The sequence below is a fragment of the Cyphomyrmex costatus genome, unplaced genomic scaffold (assembly GCF_001594065.2).
Source record: "Cyphomyrmex costatus isolate MS0001 unplaced genomic scaffold, Ccosl1.0 scaffold1289, whole genome shotgun sequence".
Classification (NCBI taxonomy): Eukaryota; Metazoa; Arthropoda; class Insecta; order Hymenoptera; family Formicidae; genus Cyphomyrmex; species Cyphomyrmex costatus.
In genome coordinates this window covers 36683-49467 of record NW_017275270.1, presented here as the reverse complement: position 1 = coordinate 49467, position 12785 = coordinate 36683, and the positions used below count along the sequence as shown (strand labels likewise).

Genomic DNA, 12785 nt, shown 5'->3' with positions numbered 1-12785 from the left:
TGTTTTTACATAAAAAATTTTTCTATTTAAATAAATTTTTTTCATTTTGTTTTTAAATTAATTGTGATATAATTTTTTTAAAGAAGAATTTAAGTCACTTGGTTTCGAATAGGAAGATCTTTTAATAAGAATACAAAGGCATATACTTAGGTTTCATTGTATGAAGATAAAGATAGAACCACATAGGTTTTACTTTTTAATTTAGAAGAATTTAAATAAATGTACTATATGGGTTCACTTAAAGATTAAAGGTACCACTTGTGTTTTACTTTTTAATTTGGTAGAATTTAACTTGGCGCCGACTGTTGATATCAAATCTTGTATACAAAAGATAAATTTCATTAAAATTAAGTAAGTAATAAGGTAGAGTAACTTGGCGCCGACTATTGATATCAAATCTTTTATACAAATGATACATGCCATTGATTTAAGTAAATAATAAGGATAATACCACGTAGGTTTTTAAAGATTAGAATTTAACTTGGCGCCGACTATTGATATCAAATCTTTTATACAAATGATACATGTCATTAGAATTAAGTAAATAAGGGTAATATCACGTAGGTTTTTAAAGATGGTACATGGTACCTCTGACGTAACTGTACAACGTATTTCTCATTAATGATCAATTTTTAATATTGTTCAGTAACCTCCCCCCCTCCCCGTCACTCAATATCAAAATTCGTCTGCAGCACTTGATATTTGACATTTTGGGCAATTATATTAGGTCAGCCATTTAGAATTTCGAAAATATACCATCAGATTCGTAATCAGCGACCCAGCAAACTCCCAAGTATCGAGATTCGTCTGCAGCATGTGAGATTTGGTATTTTGGTCAGCCATATTGGGCCCGCCATTTTGAATTCTGAAAATCTGACATCAGATTGAAAATATGCGATCCAAACTACCGACGGATATCGAAATTCGTCTGCAGCACGTGAGATTTGGTATTTTGGTTAGCCATATTGGGTCCGCCATTTCGAATTTCGTAAATCTGACGTCGGATTCGTAGTCAGCGACCAAAAACACCCCCGAGTATCGAAATTCGTCAGCAGCACGTGAGATTTGATATTTTGGTCAGTCATATTAGGTCCGCCATTTTGAATTTTAAAAATCTGACGTCAGATTCGTAATCAGAGACCCAAAAAATATTTGGATACCAAAGCTCGTTTGTTTTGACTCGCCTGATCCTGAAATAGAGTTTTGTCGATAGGTAAAAAAATGGCGTTTTTTGTGTAATTTTAAGGTCAAAGGTTTATGATAATTATTCCTCAATAGTTTTCCTCTATTCTACAATCTGTTACCTTCAATTTGCTTCTAGTCCCATCCATTTTGGTCAATTCTATCGTGAGATATTAGGTTTTGACGCACCGTATTCAAAATGTCCCTATGTGCGTCGTTCTCCGACAATTTTTACACTTACAGCGAACCACTCCCCTCTGCCAATACCGTTGGCTGAGCTAGTTGTTTAGTCCGTTGCGAGAATCCGCGTAATCTATAATTTCTTTGTCCGAGCAATTTATCTAACATTTGTGCAAAGAGTGGCACGCTCTCTCGTACCCGGCGCCCAACGAATTTTTGATAGCGACTAAGATCTTTGCTGAGCGAAGTAACTCGTTAACTTTTGTAAAATATCGAATTACGCGAGAATTATTGACGAGCCGCACTATTGCTTCAGTAAGTATTGTTAATCTCAAATAAGAGCTTTTGCATCATTAAATTTCTCTTGGAGGACGCGACGAAGTTGTGCCGGCACTCACAAGTACGGTTACAATATATATTGTAACCGGACTTTTGAGTGTCGGCACAACTTCGTCGCGTCCTCCAAAAGAAATCTAAATATGCGAAAGCTCTTAGTTAGAATACAAAATACTTAAAGGAGCAGTAGTGCGGTTCTTCATTAATTCTTTCGTGATTCGAGAATTTACAGTAGTTGACAAGTTACTTTACTTAGCAAAGATCTTAATCGCTATCAAAAATTCGTTGGGCGCCAGGCACGAGAGAGCATACCACTCTTCGCACAAATCGTTAGATAAATTGCTCGGACAAAAAATTAGAGATTACGCGGATTCTCGCGACGGAACTAAACAACTAGCTCAGCCAACGGAATTGGCAGAGGGGAGTGGTTCGCGGTTAGCGGGGAAATTGTCGGAAAACGATAGAGAGGCTGAAATAAATGCACAAGAATTAATGATAACAATAAAGAGAAATCGATATATTTGGTAGAGACTGTACAAAAATATTCGAAAGAAAGTACGTTACCGCGTTGACCTTCCGCGCTCTGGTATGCGGCGCAATAACAATAAACCGACTATTAACTGACGGAGATCCCGTGTCCTCTTTACACACACTCGATCACCGCGCAAGTGATAATCGGGAGCATTCGCGGATCCACGCAGGCCGCTGGACTCTCTCCTATCGGGCCGCTCCTTGTCCTAATTGGTCTGTTGGTGCCGCGCAACCCCGCGACCAATTACAGTGAGTCCTGCGGGTTGCGTATCCTTTGAATGTTCGGCGCGCTTTTCCAAATTAGCTGGCCGAGGCTTTCCGTCTTGATCAGCAGTCTTCTATCGCTCTCCTCAGAAGTGGAGGCGGCTGCCAATGTTCGGGCCGTGCTGAGACGGTCCCTTATTACGCCTCTCTCCGAGTCGTCTGCAATAAAGGTGCGACAATCACCAAATAATATCAAAATTATCAGAGGTTACGAAACAATACGACCTGCGTGTACCGCGCTCCCCGAGGACACAATCGGGATCTCCTTCGGTGGCTTTTTGCTTCCTTGGCGGCGTCTTCTTTCTTCCTTCCGTGAGTGAGGCGACAACATTACACGGATTTAAAACAACCACCGCTCACGCTCTTATGTGACTAATAATTGTTCTTTAAAAATCTGAAATTACTAAATATTTTATATAAAAGAATATACAAAACGAAAAAGAAAATATAAATTTGGCACGCTCGCTTGTCCTCGCCCTTCGAGTTTAAAGGACACAGGATCTCCGTGCCAATGCACTTACGAGTGACGGACACGAAGTGTCACGTCACAATATATATAGTTTAATCTCTCAACTAGAACACTATATTTTATTCAAGATTTTGGAGCGTAAGTTAACTAATTTTCAATCATGTATATCTTCATAAGTATACATTTACAAATTAATATAAAAATGCAAATAGGGCGTAGAGCCAATTTTATCTAACACATTAATTTAATTCATATGATAATACAATAAAACAAAATCAAACAAGTTTCGACATCGATCGTGTCATTTTCAATGATACAGCAATATATCTACATAAAAGTTAAACTGTCATTACATAAATTCATAATACTAAAATTCGAGAATCTGTGTATAAACTTAGACTTCATATCTGTTATTCCATCTTTGATCCTAATAAAAATATAAATTTTAACATTGTTTAAAAAATTCAAAAACTAAAAGTCATATTCACCTAGTCACAAATTATTAAAATCTAATACAAATATAAAAGTCATATATACCTTGTCAAAAATAAAAATCAAAATAAATCCATATGTAAAAGTCATTCTGCGTCAATTTAATGTAAAACATGTAAGGTTTAAACGGATAAGATACCTTGCAACTATCAAGCACACGTATCAATGTTAAAGAAGATAATGTCGTTGGAAAAGAAAGTCAAAAGATATAATAATAAAAATAAATATAAACAAGGAAAGACAAATTTAAGACGAAGATAAAGAATGTATCATATTATTGTACATTTCTGGCAATAACTCTGTGTCATTTTGTCTGTTTATACCATGTGTCTGTTTTTTAATGTGTACCATTTCAGATATCAATCTCTTTTTGTACGAAGGTTCGATATCTAAAATTTCGACATTATCCCATTTGAAATTATGATTTAACTCTAATCTATGTTCCGTAATAACAGAAGGAGATTTAGATACTTTATTAATATCCGACACATGTTCTTTTAATCTCGTTTTTAGTTGTCTTTTAGTTTGCCCGACATAACTAGCATCACAATTGTCACAGGATATCTTATATACCACATTTTGGTTACTTTTATATTCTAAATTATCTTTGCCTCTTTTGATGTAACTTTTCAGTGTGTTCGGAATAGTATATGCTAATTTGCACTGAAACATATTGGCTATCGGTTTGAACTTTTCAGATATATTATTAACATAAGGAACTGTAAAAAATTTTTTTGGAGTATTATTTTTATTAGAAATATTATTCATATGGAATTTTATTCTATTATGAATCGAAGAAAAAATGAAATATAGAGGATATCCATTTTGTAAAAATATATTAATAGCTTCTATTAAATTATTATGCTGAAACCTTGGATGACACAATTTTAATATTTTATCGATAACACTGTATATAACACCTCTTTTATGACACATAGGATGATGAGAATGGAAGTTAAGAAATCTTCCAGAAAAAGTGGCTTTACGATAGCAGTCAAAAATCAAACTATTCTCTTTTACAATAATCTTCGTGTCTAAAAAACTTATCTCTCCTTCATTGCCCACTTCTATAGTGAATTTTAATCTGTTATGTAAAGAATTAAAAATATCTAAAGTATCATTGATGCTCTCAGTTGGAACCACCAAAATAATGTCATCAACGTAACGGTAATAAAACAACGGATGGAATGGTAATAATCCAATTGCCACTTCCTCAAAATCCTGCATAACAATATTAGCTACGACAGGCGATAGTGGAGATCCCATAGGTGCACCATATATTTGTTTATAATATTTATCGTTAAACATGAAGAAAGTATTAATTAAGTATTAATTTAATATTAATGGTCGACCTGAGAACATAGTCAATTTTGTCAGGAATAACACTGTTCCAATTTTAGAAAGATTCCACAATGAGTTTCCACGAATTGATTCAAATAGTAAAATGATTTTTAATTGGATTAAATCTACAAAAAAGTTTTCTAAAGATCATCCTGAAGTATTTTTTTCCAAGGCAGACAAAGGCAATGTTACTGTTGTATTGAATAGAGATGATTACATTAATAGGGTAGAGTTGATGCTCTCAGATGTTAATACATATGAATTGATAAAAAAAGATCCTACTAAGAGACTTACCACTGATTTAAAAAATATTATAGTTAGATGGAAAAATAATGGTTACATTGATGATTTTACTTACAAGAAGTTACTCACTACTGACGGTAATATCCCAAGGGCATATGGGATGACTAAGATTCATAAAGTTAATTATCCTATGAGGATTATTGTTTCTTCGATTAATAGTCCGTTATATTATTTGTCATTATTTTTACACAATATTATTAATGGTTCCATAGGTCAAGCACCAAGTTTTATAAAAAATAGTAGTGATTTGATTAATAAAATAAAAAATGTTAAACTTGAAGCTAATTCTTCATTGGTTTCACTTGATGTTGTTTCCCTTTTTACTAATATACCTTTAGATTTGGCAACTGATAGCATTGTCAGAAGATGGGATCTAATATCGAAAAAAACGAAAATTCCACTCGAAGAATTTATTATTGCTTTTAAATTAATACTTAATTCTACTTTCTTCATGTTTAACGATAAATATTATAAACAAATATATGGTGCACCTATGGGATCTCCACTATCGCCTGTCGTAGCTAATATTGTTATGCAGGATTTTGAGGAAGTGGCAATTGGATTATTACCATTCCATCCGTTGTTTTATTACCGTTACGTTGATGACATTATTTTGGTGGTTCCAACTGAGAGCATCAATGATACTTTAGATATTTTTAATTCTTTACATAACAGATTAAAATTCACTATAGAAGTGGGCAATGAAGGAGAGATAAGTTTTTTAGACACGAAGATTATTGTAAAAGAGAATAGTTTGATTTTTGACTGCTATCGTAAAGCCACTTTTTCTGGAAGATTTCTTAACTTCCATTCTCATCATCCTATGTGTCACAAAAGAGGTGTTATATACAGTGTTATCGATAAAATATTAAAATTGTGTCATCCAAGGTTTCAGCATAATAATTTAATAGAAGCTATTAATATATTTTTACAAAATGGATATCCTCTATATTTCATTTTTTCTTCGATTCATAATAGAATAAAATTCCATATGAATAATATTTCTAATAAAAATAATACTCCAAAAAAATTTTTTACAGTTCCTTATGTTAATAATATATCTGAAAAGTTCAAACCGATAGCCAATATGTTTCAGTGCAAATTAGCATATACTATTCCGAACACACTGAAAAGTTACATCAAAAGAGGCAAAGATAATTTAGAATATAAAAGTAACCAAAATGTGGTATATAAGATATCCTGTGACAATTGTGATGCTAGTTATGTCGGGCAAACTAAAAGACAACTAAAAACGAGATTAAAAGAACATGTGTCGGATATTAATAAAGTATCTAAATCTCCTTCTGTTATTACGGAACATAGATTAAAGTTAAATCATAATTTTAAATGGGATAATGTCGAAATTTTAGATATCGAACCTTCGTACAAAAAGAGATTGATATCTGAAATGGTACACATTAAAAAACAGACACATGGTATAAACAGACAAAATGACACAGAGTTATTGCCAGAAATGTACAATAATATGATACATTCTTTATCTTCGTCTTAAATTTGTCTTTCCTTGTTTATATTTATTTTTATTATTATATCTTTTGACTTTCTTTTCCAACGACATTATCTTCTTTAACATTGATACGTGTGCTTGATAGTTGCAAGGTATCTTATCCGTTTAAACCTTACATGTTTTACATTAAATTGACGCAGAATGACTTTTACATATGGATTTATTTTGATTTTTATTTTTGACAAGGTATATATGACTTTTATATTTGTATTAGATTTTAATAATTTGTGACTAGGTGAATATGACTTTTAGTTTTTGAATTTTTAAACAATGTTAAAATTTATATTTTTATTAGGATCAAAGATGGAATAACAGATATGAAGTCTAAGTTTATACACAGATTCTCGAATTTTAGTATTATGAATTTATGTAATGACAGTTTAACTTTTATGTAGATATATTGCTGTATCATTGAAAATGACACGATCGATGTCGAAACTTGTTTGATTTTGTTTTATTGTATTATCATATGAATTAAATTAATGTGTTAGATAAAATTGGCTCTACGCCCTATTTGCATTTTTATATTGTTTTATACATATAGAGCCTTCTTATTAATTTTTATAATTTACAAATTATTATTCTAATTAATAATTAATATCATGAAGGATTGTTCTGATAATCAATTTCGTAATAACATTATACCAAAAAAATCTATCACATATGTAAGGAATAATATGGAAACGAGGACTAAAACAGAAACTTAACTTGTTGTAGCGAAAATGCTAACGGCTACTTTATTGTTCGTCACCACAACAACGTTCCTGTTCATCCCGCACGCATGCGTCTCCGTCTCGCGTTTCCTCTATCGGAAGTACATTACACGTAACGCCAGCGCTATCTACGCGCGAGTTTCGATTTGCCTTATATTTCGGCCAGTCCTGACTATTTGTCCGTCCTCGGACATGATTTCGTATAAAATTATGAAAAGAAACTATATAAAATTATTGAATATAAACGAAAGTATATAAGCATTACATAAATGAGTAGTATTTCGCAAAGTTTGACAAAAATGAAATAAGGTTTCACAATATAGAATGAGATTATTATTTATGCGGAAATAGTGGCCAGTCCGTCCAGCCACGGTTTAAGATTTTTTGCTTCCCACGTTCCTTCGTAAGGACGTCGTGTAGTTTGGGAATTCTCCGGATCTCGAACAATATATCTGTCGTTCCTGAGGACTCTAACTATTTCGTAAGGCCCCTTATATTCAGGAATAAGCTTCCGTGGTGCGCCAGGGGTGCTGTCGAAGTTCCGTATCCCTACGTAGTCGCCTTGCTGATATATGTATGGTTTTTTCTTGCTTCTATCGTATTGACGCTGATTGTACTCCTGGCTTTTTAAAATATTCTTCTCGGCCTTGGCTCGGATCACCTCAAGATCGTGGCGGGGGGTGGTGTCTTCATTCTCTAAATGCTCTTTGATTTTGTCTATGTTTGGTCCACGCTGGGCTATCCCGAACAGCAAATGACTTGGGGTGTCTCCAGTAGATTTGCTAACAGTGTTATTTATTGCGAATTCCGCTTCTGATAGTACCTTATACCAATATCTTCCTGAGGCATTGTCAACCATCTTAGCAAGAAGCGGCTTCAATATGCGGTTTATACGCTCTACCTGTCCGTTTGCTTTCGGCGAACCCGTAGCTATTAATACATGGTGAACGTTGTTTTCTTTAAGAAACTCTTCAAATTCAGCTGAGGTGAAACTAGTTCCTCTATCACTTATTATAGTATGTGGACGGCTGTAATTGGCGAAATGATGTTTCAACCAATCAATGGTCTCCTTTGAGGCAGTCGTTTTGGTTGCATATAGTTTCGTAAACTTGGTGAAAGCATCCACAATTACCAGAATATGCTGCTTTACCAGACATTTCTTATCCATCGGTCCCATATGATCTATATGGTAGGTCTGGAACGGCAAATGACCCTTAGGTATGGGATGAAGGAAACCCTCGGATTTACCTACGACTGGTTGGAAAGAAATGCACTTTAAACAGTTCCGAATGTGATCTTTAATCTTGTCATGCATTCGCGGAAACCAGTAGACTTTATCAATTGCCTCATACGTTTTTCTGGACCAAAATGACCTAACTCATCATGATATTTTCTCAGTTTGTGGTTCTCCATCTTTTCCGGCACGTAGAATCTTAACTCGTTCTTCTTCTTACGATATATTAATCCGTTTCGCATCTCGTATTGCTTGTCCTCCGTTTTTTCAAGTTTTTCGCGTAATTCTCGAATTTTTGGATCGCGATTTTGACTTAAAGCTAATTCTAACTCTAAAGGATTGTCTTCAATTACAAGGATATTTGTAGCCCTACTAAGAGCATCTACGTGTTGCATTTTCGTGCTAATTCTATGCTCAAGAACATAGTCAAATTGCATAAGTTCAATAACCCAACGCTCAATTCGCGGGCTTATCTTTTTCTTATCTATTGTCATTTTCAGTGACGCACAGTCGGTAACTATCTTAAATTTAATACCATGAAGGTATATACGAAAACGGCGCAATGCATAAATAACGGCGAGTGTTTCCAGCTCGAAGCTGTGATAACGACCTTCGGCATCAGTCGTGCGTTTGGAGAAATATGAAATTGGATGGAATTTCATATCCCTCTTCTTTTGCATAAGTACGGCGCCAAAACCGTGATTACTTGCGTCTGTATGGAGTTCCGTTTCGTCCTGAGGGCTTTATATACTAAGTATAGGTGCCTCGAGTAACCTTTTTTTTAGTGATTGGAATGCCTGAAACTGTTGTTCTCCGAACATAAATTCTACGTTCTTTCGAAGCTGATCGTATAACGGTTTCGCTATGACGGAGAAACCCTCAATAAATTTCCGAAAATACGCTATCATCCCGAGGAAGCGTTGTAAGCTTTTTATATTATCCGGAGTTGGATAATTTTCAATTGCATTAACTCCCGCTTTATTCGGTTTAACTCCGCTCTCTGATATGCGATAACCCAAAAATTCTACTTCTGTACATAAAAATCTGCATTTGTCGATACGGAGCTCCAACAGATTTTCTACTAGGCACTTAAATAACTGTTTTAACACTTTGAAATGATGATCTACAGTGACCGTCGCAACTAATACGTCATCCATATAAACGACTATATCTCCGCTTCTAATTTGCTCTGCTAGTGCTTCGTTTACAAATCTCTGAAACCTTGCTGGCCCGACCTTGAGTCCAAATGGCATGTGCCGATATTCGAATATTCCGAAAGGCGTCGTAAATGCAGTATATTTTATTGATTCGTCCGCAACCTTAATGTGGAAAAACCCATCTTTCAGATCTAGTATACTGAAATATTTTTTGTCTCTGAGGGAATCAATGTGGTCTTCAATTATAGGGAGAGGATAATTATCTCTACGTAAGACTTTGTTGAGTACTCTATAATCAACGCAGAGTCGAGAGTCTCCGTTTTTCTTTTTTACTAAAATAATTGGTGAAGCAAATTCGGACTTACTAGGTTGAATTATGTGTCTTTCCAGTAATTCATCTAATATTTTCCTTAGCTTTTCCTTTTCAAAAGCTGACATTCGACGCGGATTGAAATGAAACGGTTTGTTGTCTGACAAATATAACTTTAACTCCATATCGACTCTCGGAATACTCGGTCTCTTGGGCTCAATGTACTCAGATTTAAAAAGTTCTCGCAGATTAAGCTGTACATCGCAAGGTATCTCAGTGCTTACATTTAAAGAATCTAATGCTATATCACGCGAATCACTTATCTCTACATTTAGAAGATCATCTATTGCCTGGCTTTCCATCTTCCTTAAGCGTAATCCAAACCTCTTTAGCGTATCACGTCCTAATATTACTGGACTAGTCATAGTTGTGTCTGGAACAACTAATACTGTTTGATCATCTATTGTTTCATCTTTGAATGTAATATTTAGTTTGACGTATCCAACTACCTGTAATAATGAGTGATTAATACCATAATAATTTCCTGAAAACTTATCAAGTAACTGTATTGCATCTCTCGGAACTATGCTTTCTTTTACAAAACTAATTTTACTACCTGTATCCATTAAGGTATTAAGTCTAATTTTCTGACCTATTTTAGGTTGACTAATTTCATAATCTATGTACTCGAAAAATGCCCCCTCTTTCTCCATGTCGTTCATAACAGAGCAGACTTGGGTATCGACGTCGTCGACGACTGCAACGTCCGCTGATGGTGCAGCCTTTGACGGGCAGTCCTTAACTGCATGACCCATCACCCCGCATCTAAAACACGAGCCTTTCTCGCGCTTTGGCTGTTGACAATCGACCGCCAGATGTCCAAATTTGTTGCAATTGTAACAGCGAGGTTTCTTTGATTTCTTTTCCTCGCTCTTTTCTTGTTTTTCTTCTTTCTTCTCGCCATCTTTTGATAGTTCCGCTTGTAGCTTAGTATCTTGCTTATTTGTTGATCGCGAATCACGTTTAAAATTACTTTTTGCAGTTGATCGTAATGATATTTTCTCGAATACTCTCAGCATGTCTTCTTTCTTCGAAAATTCCTTCATTCTTGCTAGATCTTGCAGATGGTCGCTCGGAATATCATCAATTAAATAATCGACCATTTCTTCTTCATCAATGGGAACGTTTTTAGCCAGTATTACCTTATCGTGGAAATAGTCTGCGAAATTCTCAGATGATTTCCATTCTCTCGCCTCGAATTTTTTTCTCAGCGCTACACGTGTTGGACGATGGTCATACATTCTCCTAAATCCATCCATTATTTCATCGAGAGTCATGGTAATCGTGTTTTCTGCTTGAAACCACGACTTCGCTTTACCTTTCAACTTATTGCTGACTAACAGCTTGGCTCGGTCATCGTCCAGGCGATACGTTGCACACAGTTGCCTAATCTGTTGTTCCCACTTCCTGAACGTGCCAGCACTTCCATCAAAAAATCCTACCAGTTCTAACATAGCACTGATATTTTCTCTCTTAAGTGGTACTTCTACCATTGGTGGCGTAACTCGACGTAATTGTTCGTTTTCTCGACGAGCAATTTCTAGCTCTCTTCTTAATAGCTCGTTGTCACGTCGTTCGAACTCGAGTTGCATATCGTGATATTGACGCTCTAATCTTCCGACACTTACATTGTTATCTCTACGACCTCTCGGCCGATTTCCGTTCTCTGCTGTATTTCGACCTTCCATTCTTTCTTCCTCTTGTTTTCCGTCCTCGTCTTCCACCTCCTCGTACTCGTCCGATCCCGTACTATCCGGAGCGGTATCTGAGGTTCCGGTCTGAATTCCGTTTAACCAATCTCCGTTCAGGTCGTTTTGATTTAGGCGAGCTATAAGATCTGCCTTCTTCCCGCTGATTGGCAAGCCCCGCTTCCTTAGTTCGGCCTTAAGTTGCGTCACCGAGATTCTTTTCGGACCCATAACCTTAGCACACTGCTTAAAGTATTCGTAATGCACTGACTTACAATGCCACCTTAATGTTAGCGTCACCTTACTGTTTCTCACGAACTTCCTCGTTACTTCTGATATATACGCGTCTCGTTCTACACACGATGCCAATGTCGGAAGATGGCTGCTGTTTGCGAGAATCGCGTGCCCCGATCGACAGGTTGGCTCTCTCCCGTTTTCGTCTCAATCTGACGCGAAAACCGACTTGTTCTTACACTTCTCGTGTCCCGATCCCACTTCTGATTTTGTAAGGAATAATATGGAAACGAGGACTAAAAGAGAAACTTAACTTGTTGTAGCGAAAATGCTAACGGCTACTTTATTGTTCGTCACCACAACAACGTTCCTGTTCATCCCGCACGCATGCGTCTCCGTCTCGCGTTTCCTCTATCGGAAGTACATTACACGTAACGCCAGCGCTATCTACGCGCGAGTTTCGATTTGCCTTATACATATAATCAAATACGCTAATAAACGTAATTTTTGAAAAAAAACGATTGAAATGATTGAAATTATTTATATTATTTTGCAGGTACACAATTTAGAAGTAATTGATCAAAATGGTGTTCAATTGGGAGGAGGAAATACCATAAAACGATAATAATACAGAGATATTAGAGAGATCCGAGTACATTGAAAGTTCTTGATGCTAGTGCTAAAATGTTGGATGTGACTAATGCAAAGCTTGTCGACAATAATGTTGCCTTAAATAAAAGTGATGTCAAAATAGTTGACAACA

At 35.7% G+C, this 12785-nt stretch overlaps 1 protein-coding gene across 1 annotated transcript; it reads right to left on the bottom strand.

The window, feature by feature from the left end:
* Positions 1 to 9316: 9316 nt before the first annotated feature.
* LOC108782494 (uncharacterized) lies at positions 9317 to 12019 on the bottom strand. Its single transcript, XM_018550776.1, has one exon. It carries the CDS (start codon positions 12017 to 12019, stop codon positions 9317 to 9319), a length of 2703 nt encoding a protein of 900 aa, XP_018406278.1.
* Between the last annotated feature and the right edge of the window lie 766 nt (positions 12020 to 12785).

Bases quoted from the DNA above. Each gene is read 5' to 3' on its own strand.
- LOC108782494 (XM_018550776.1), bottom strand. From the start codon at position 12,019: ATGGGTCCGAAAAGAATCTCGGTGACGCAACTTAAGGCCGAACTAAGG.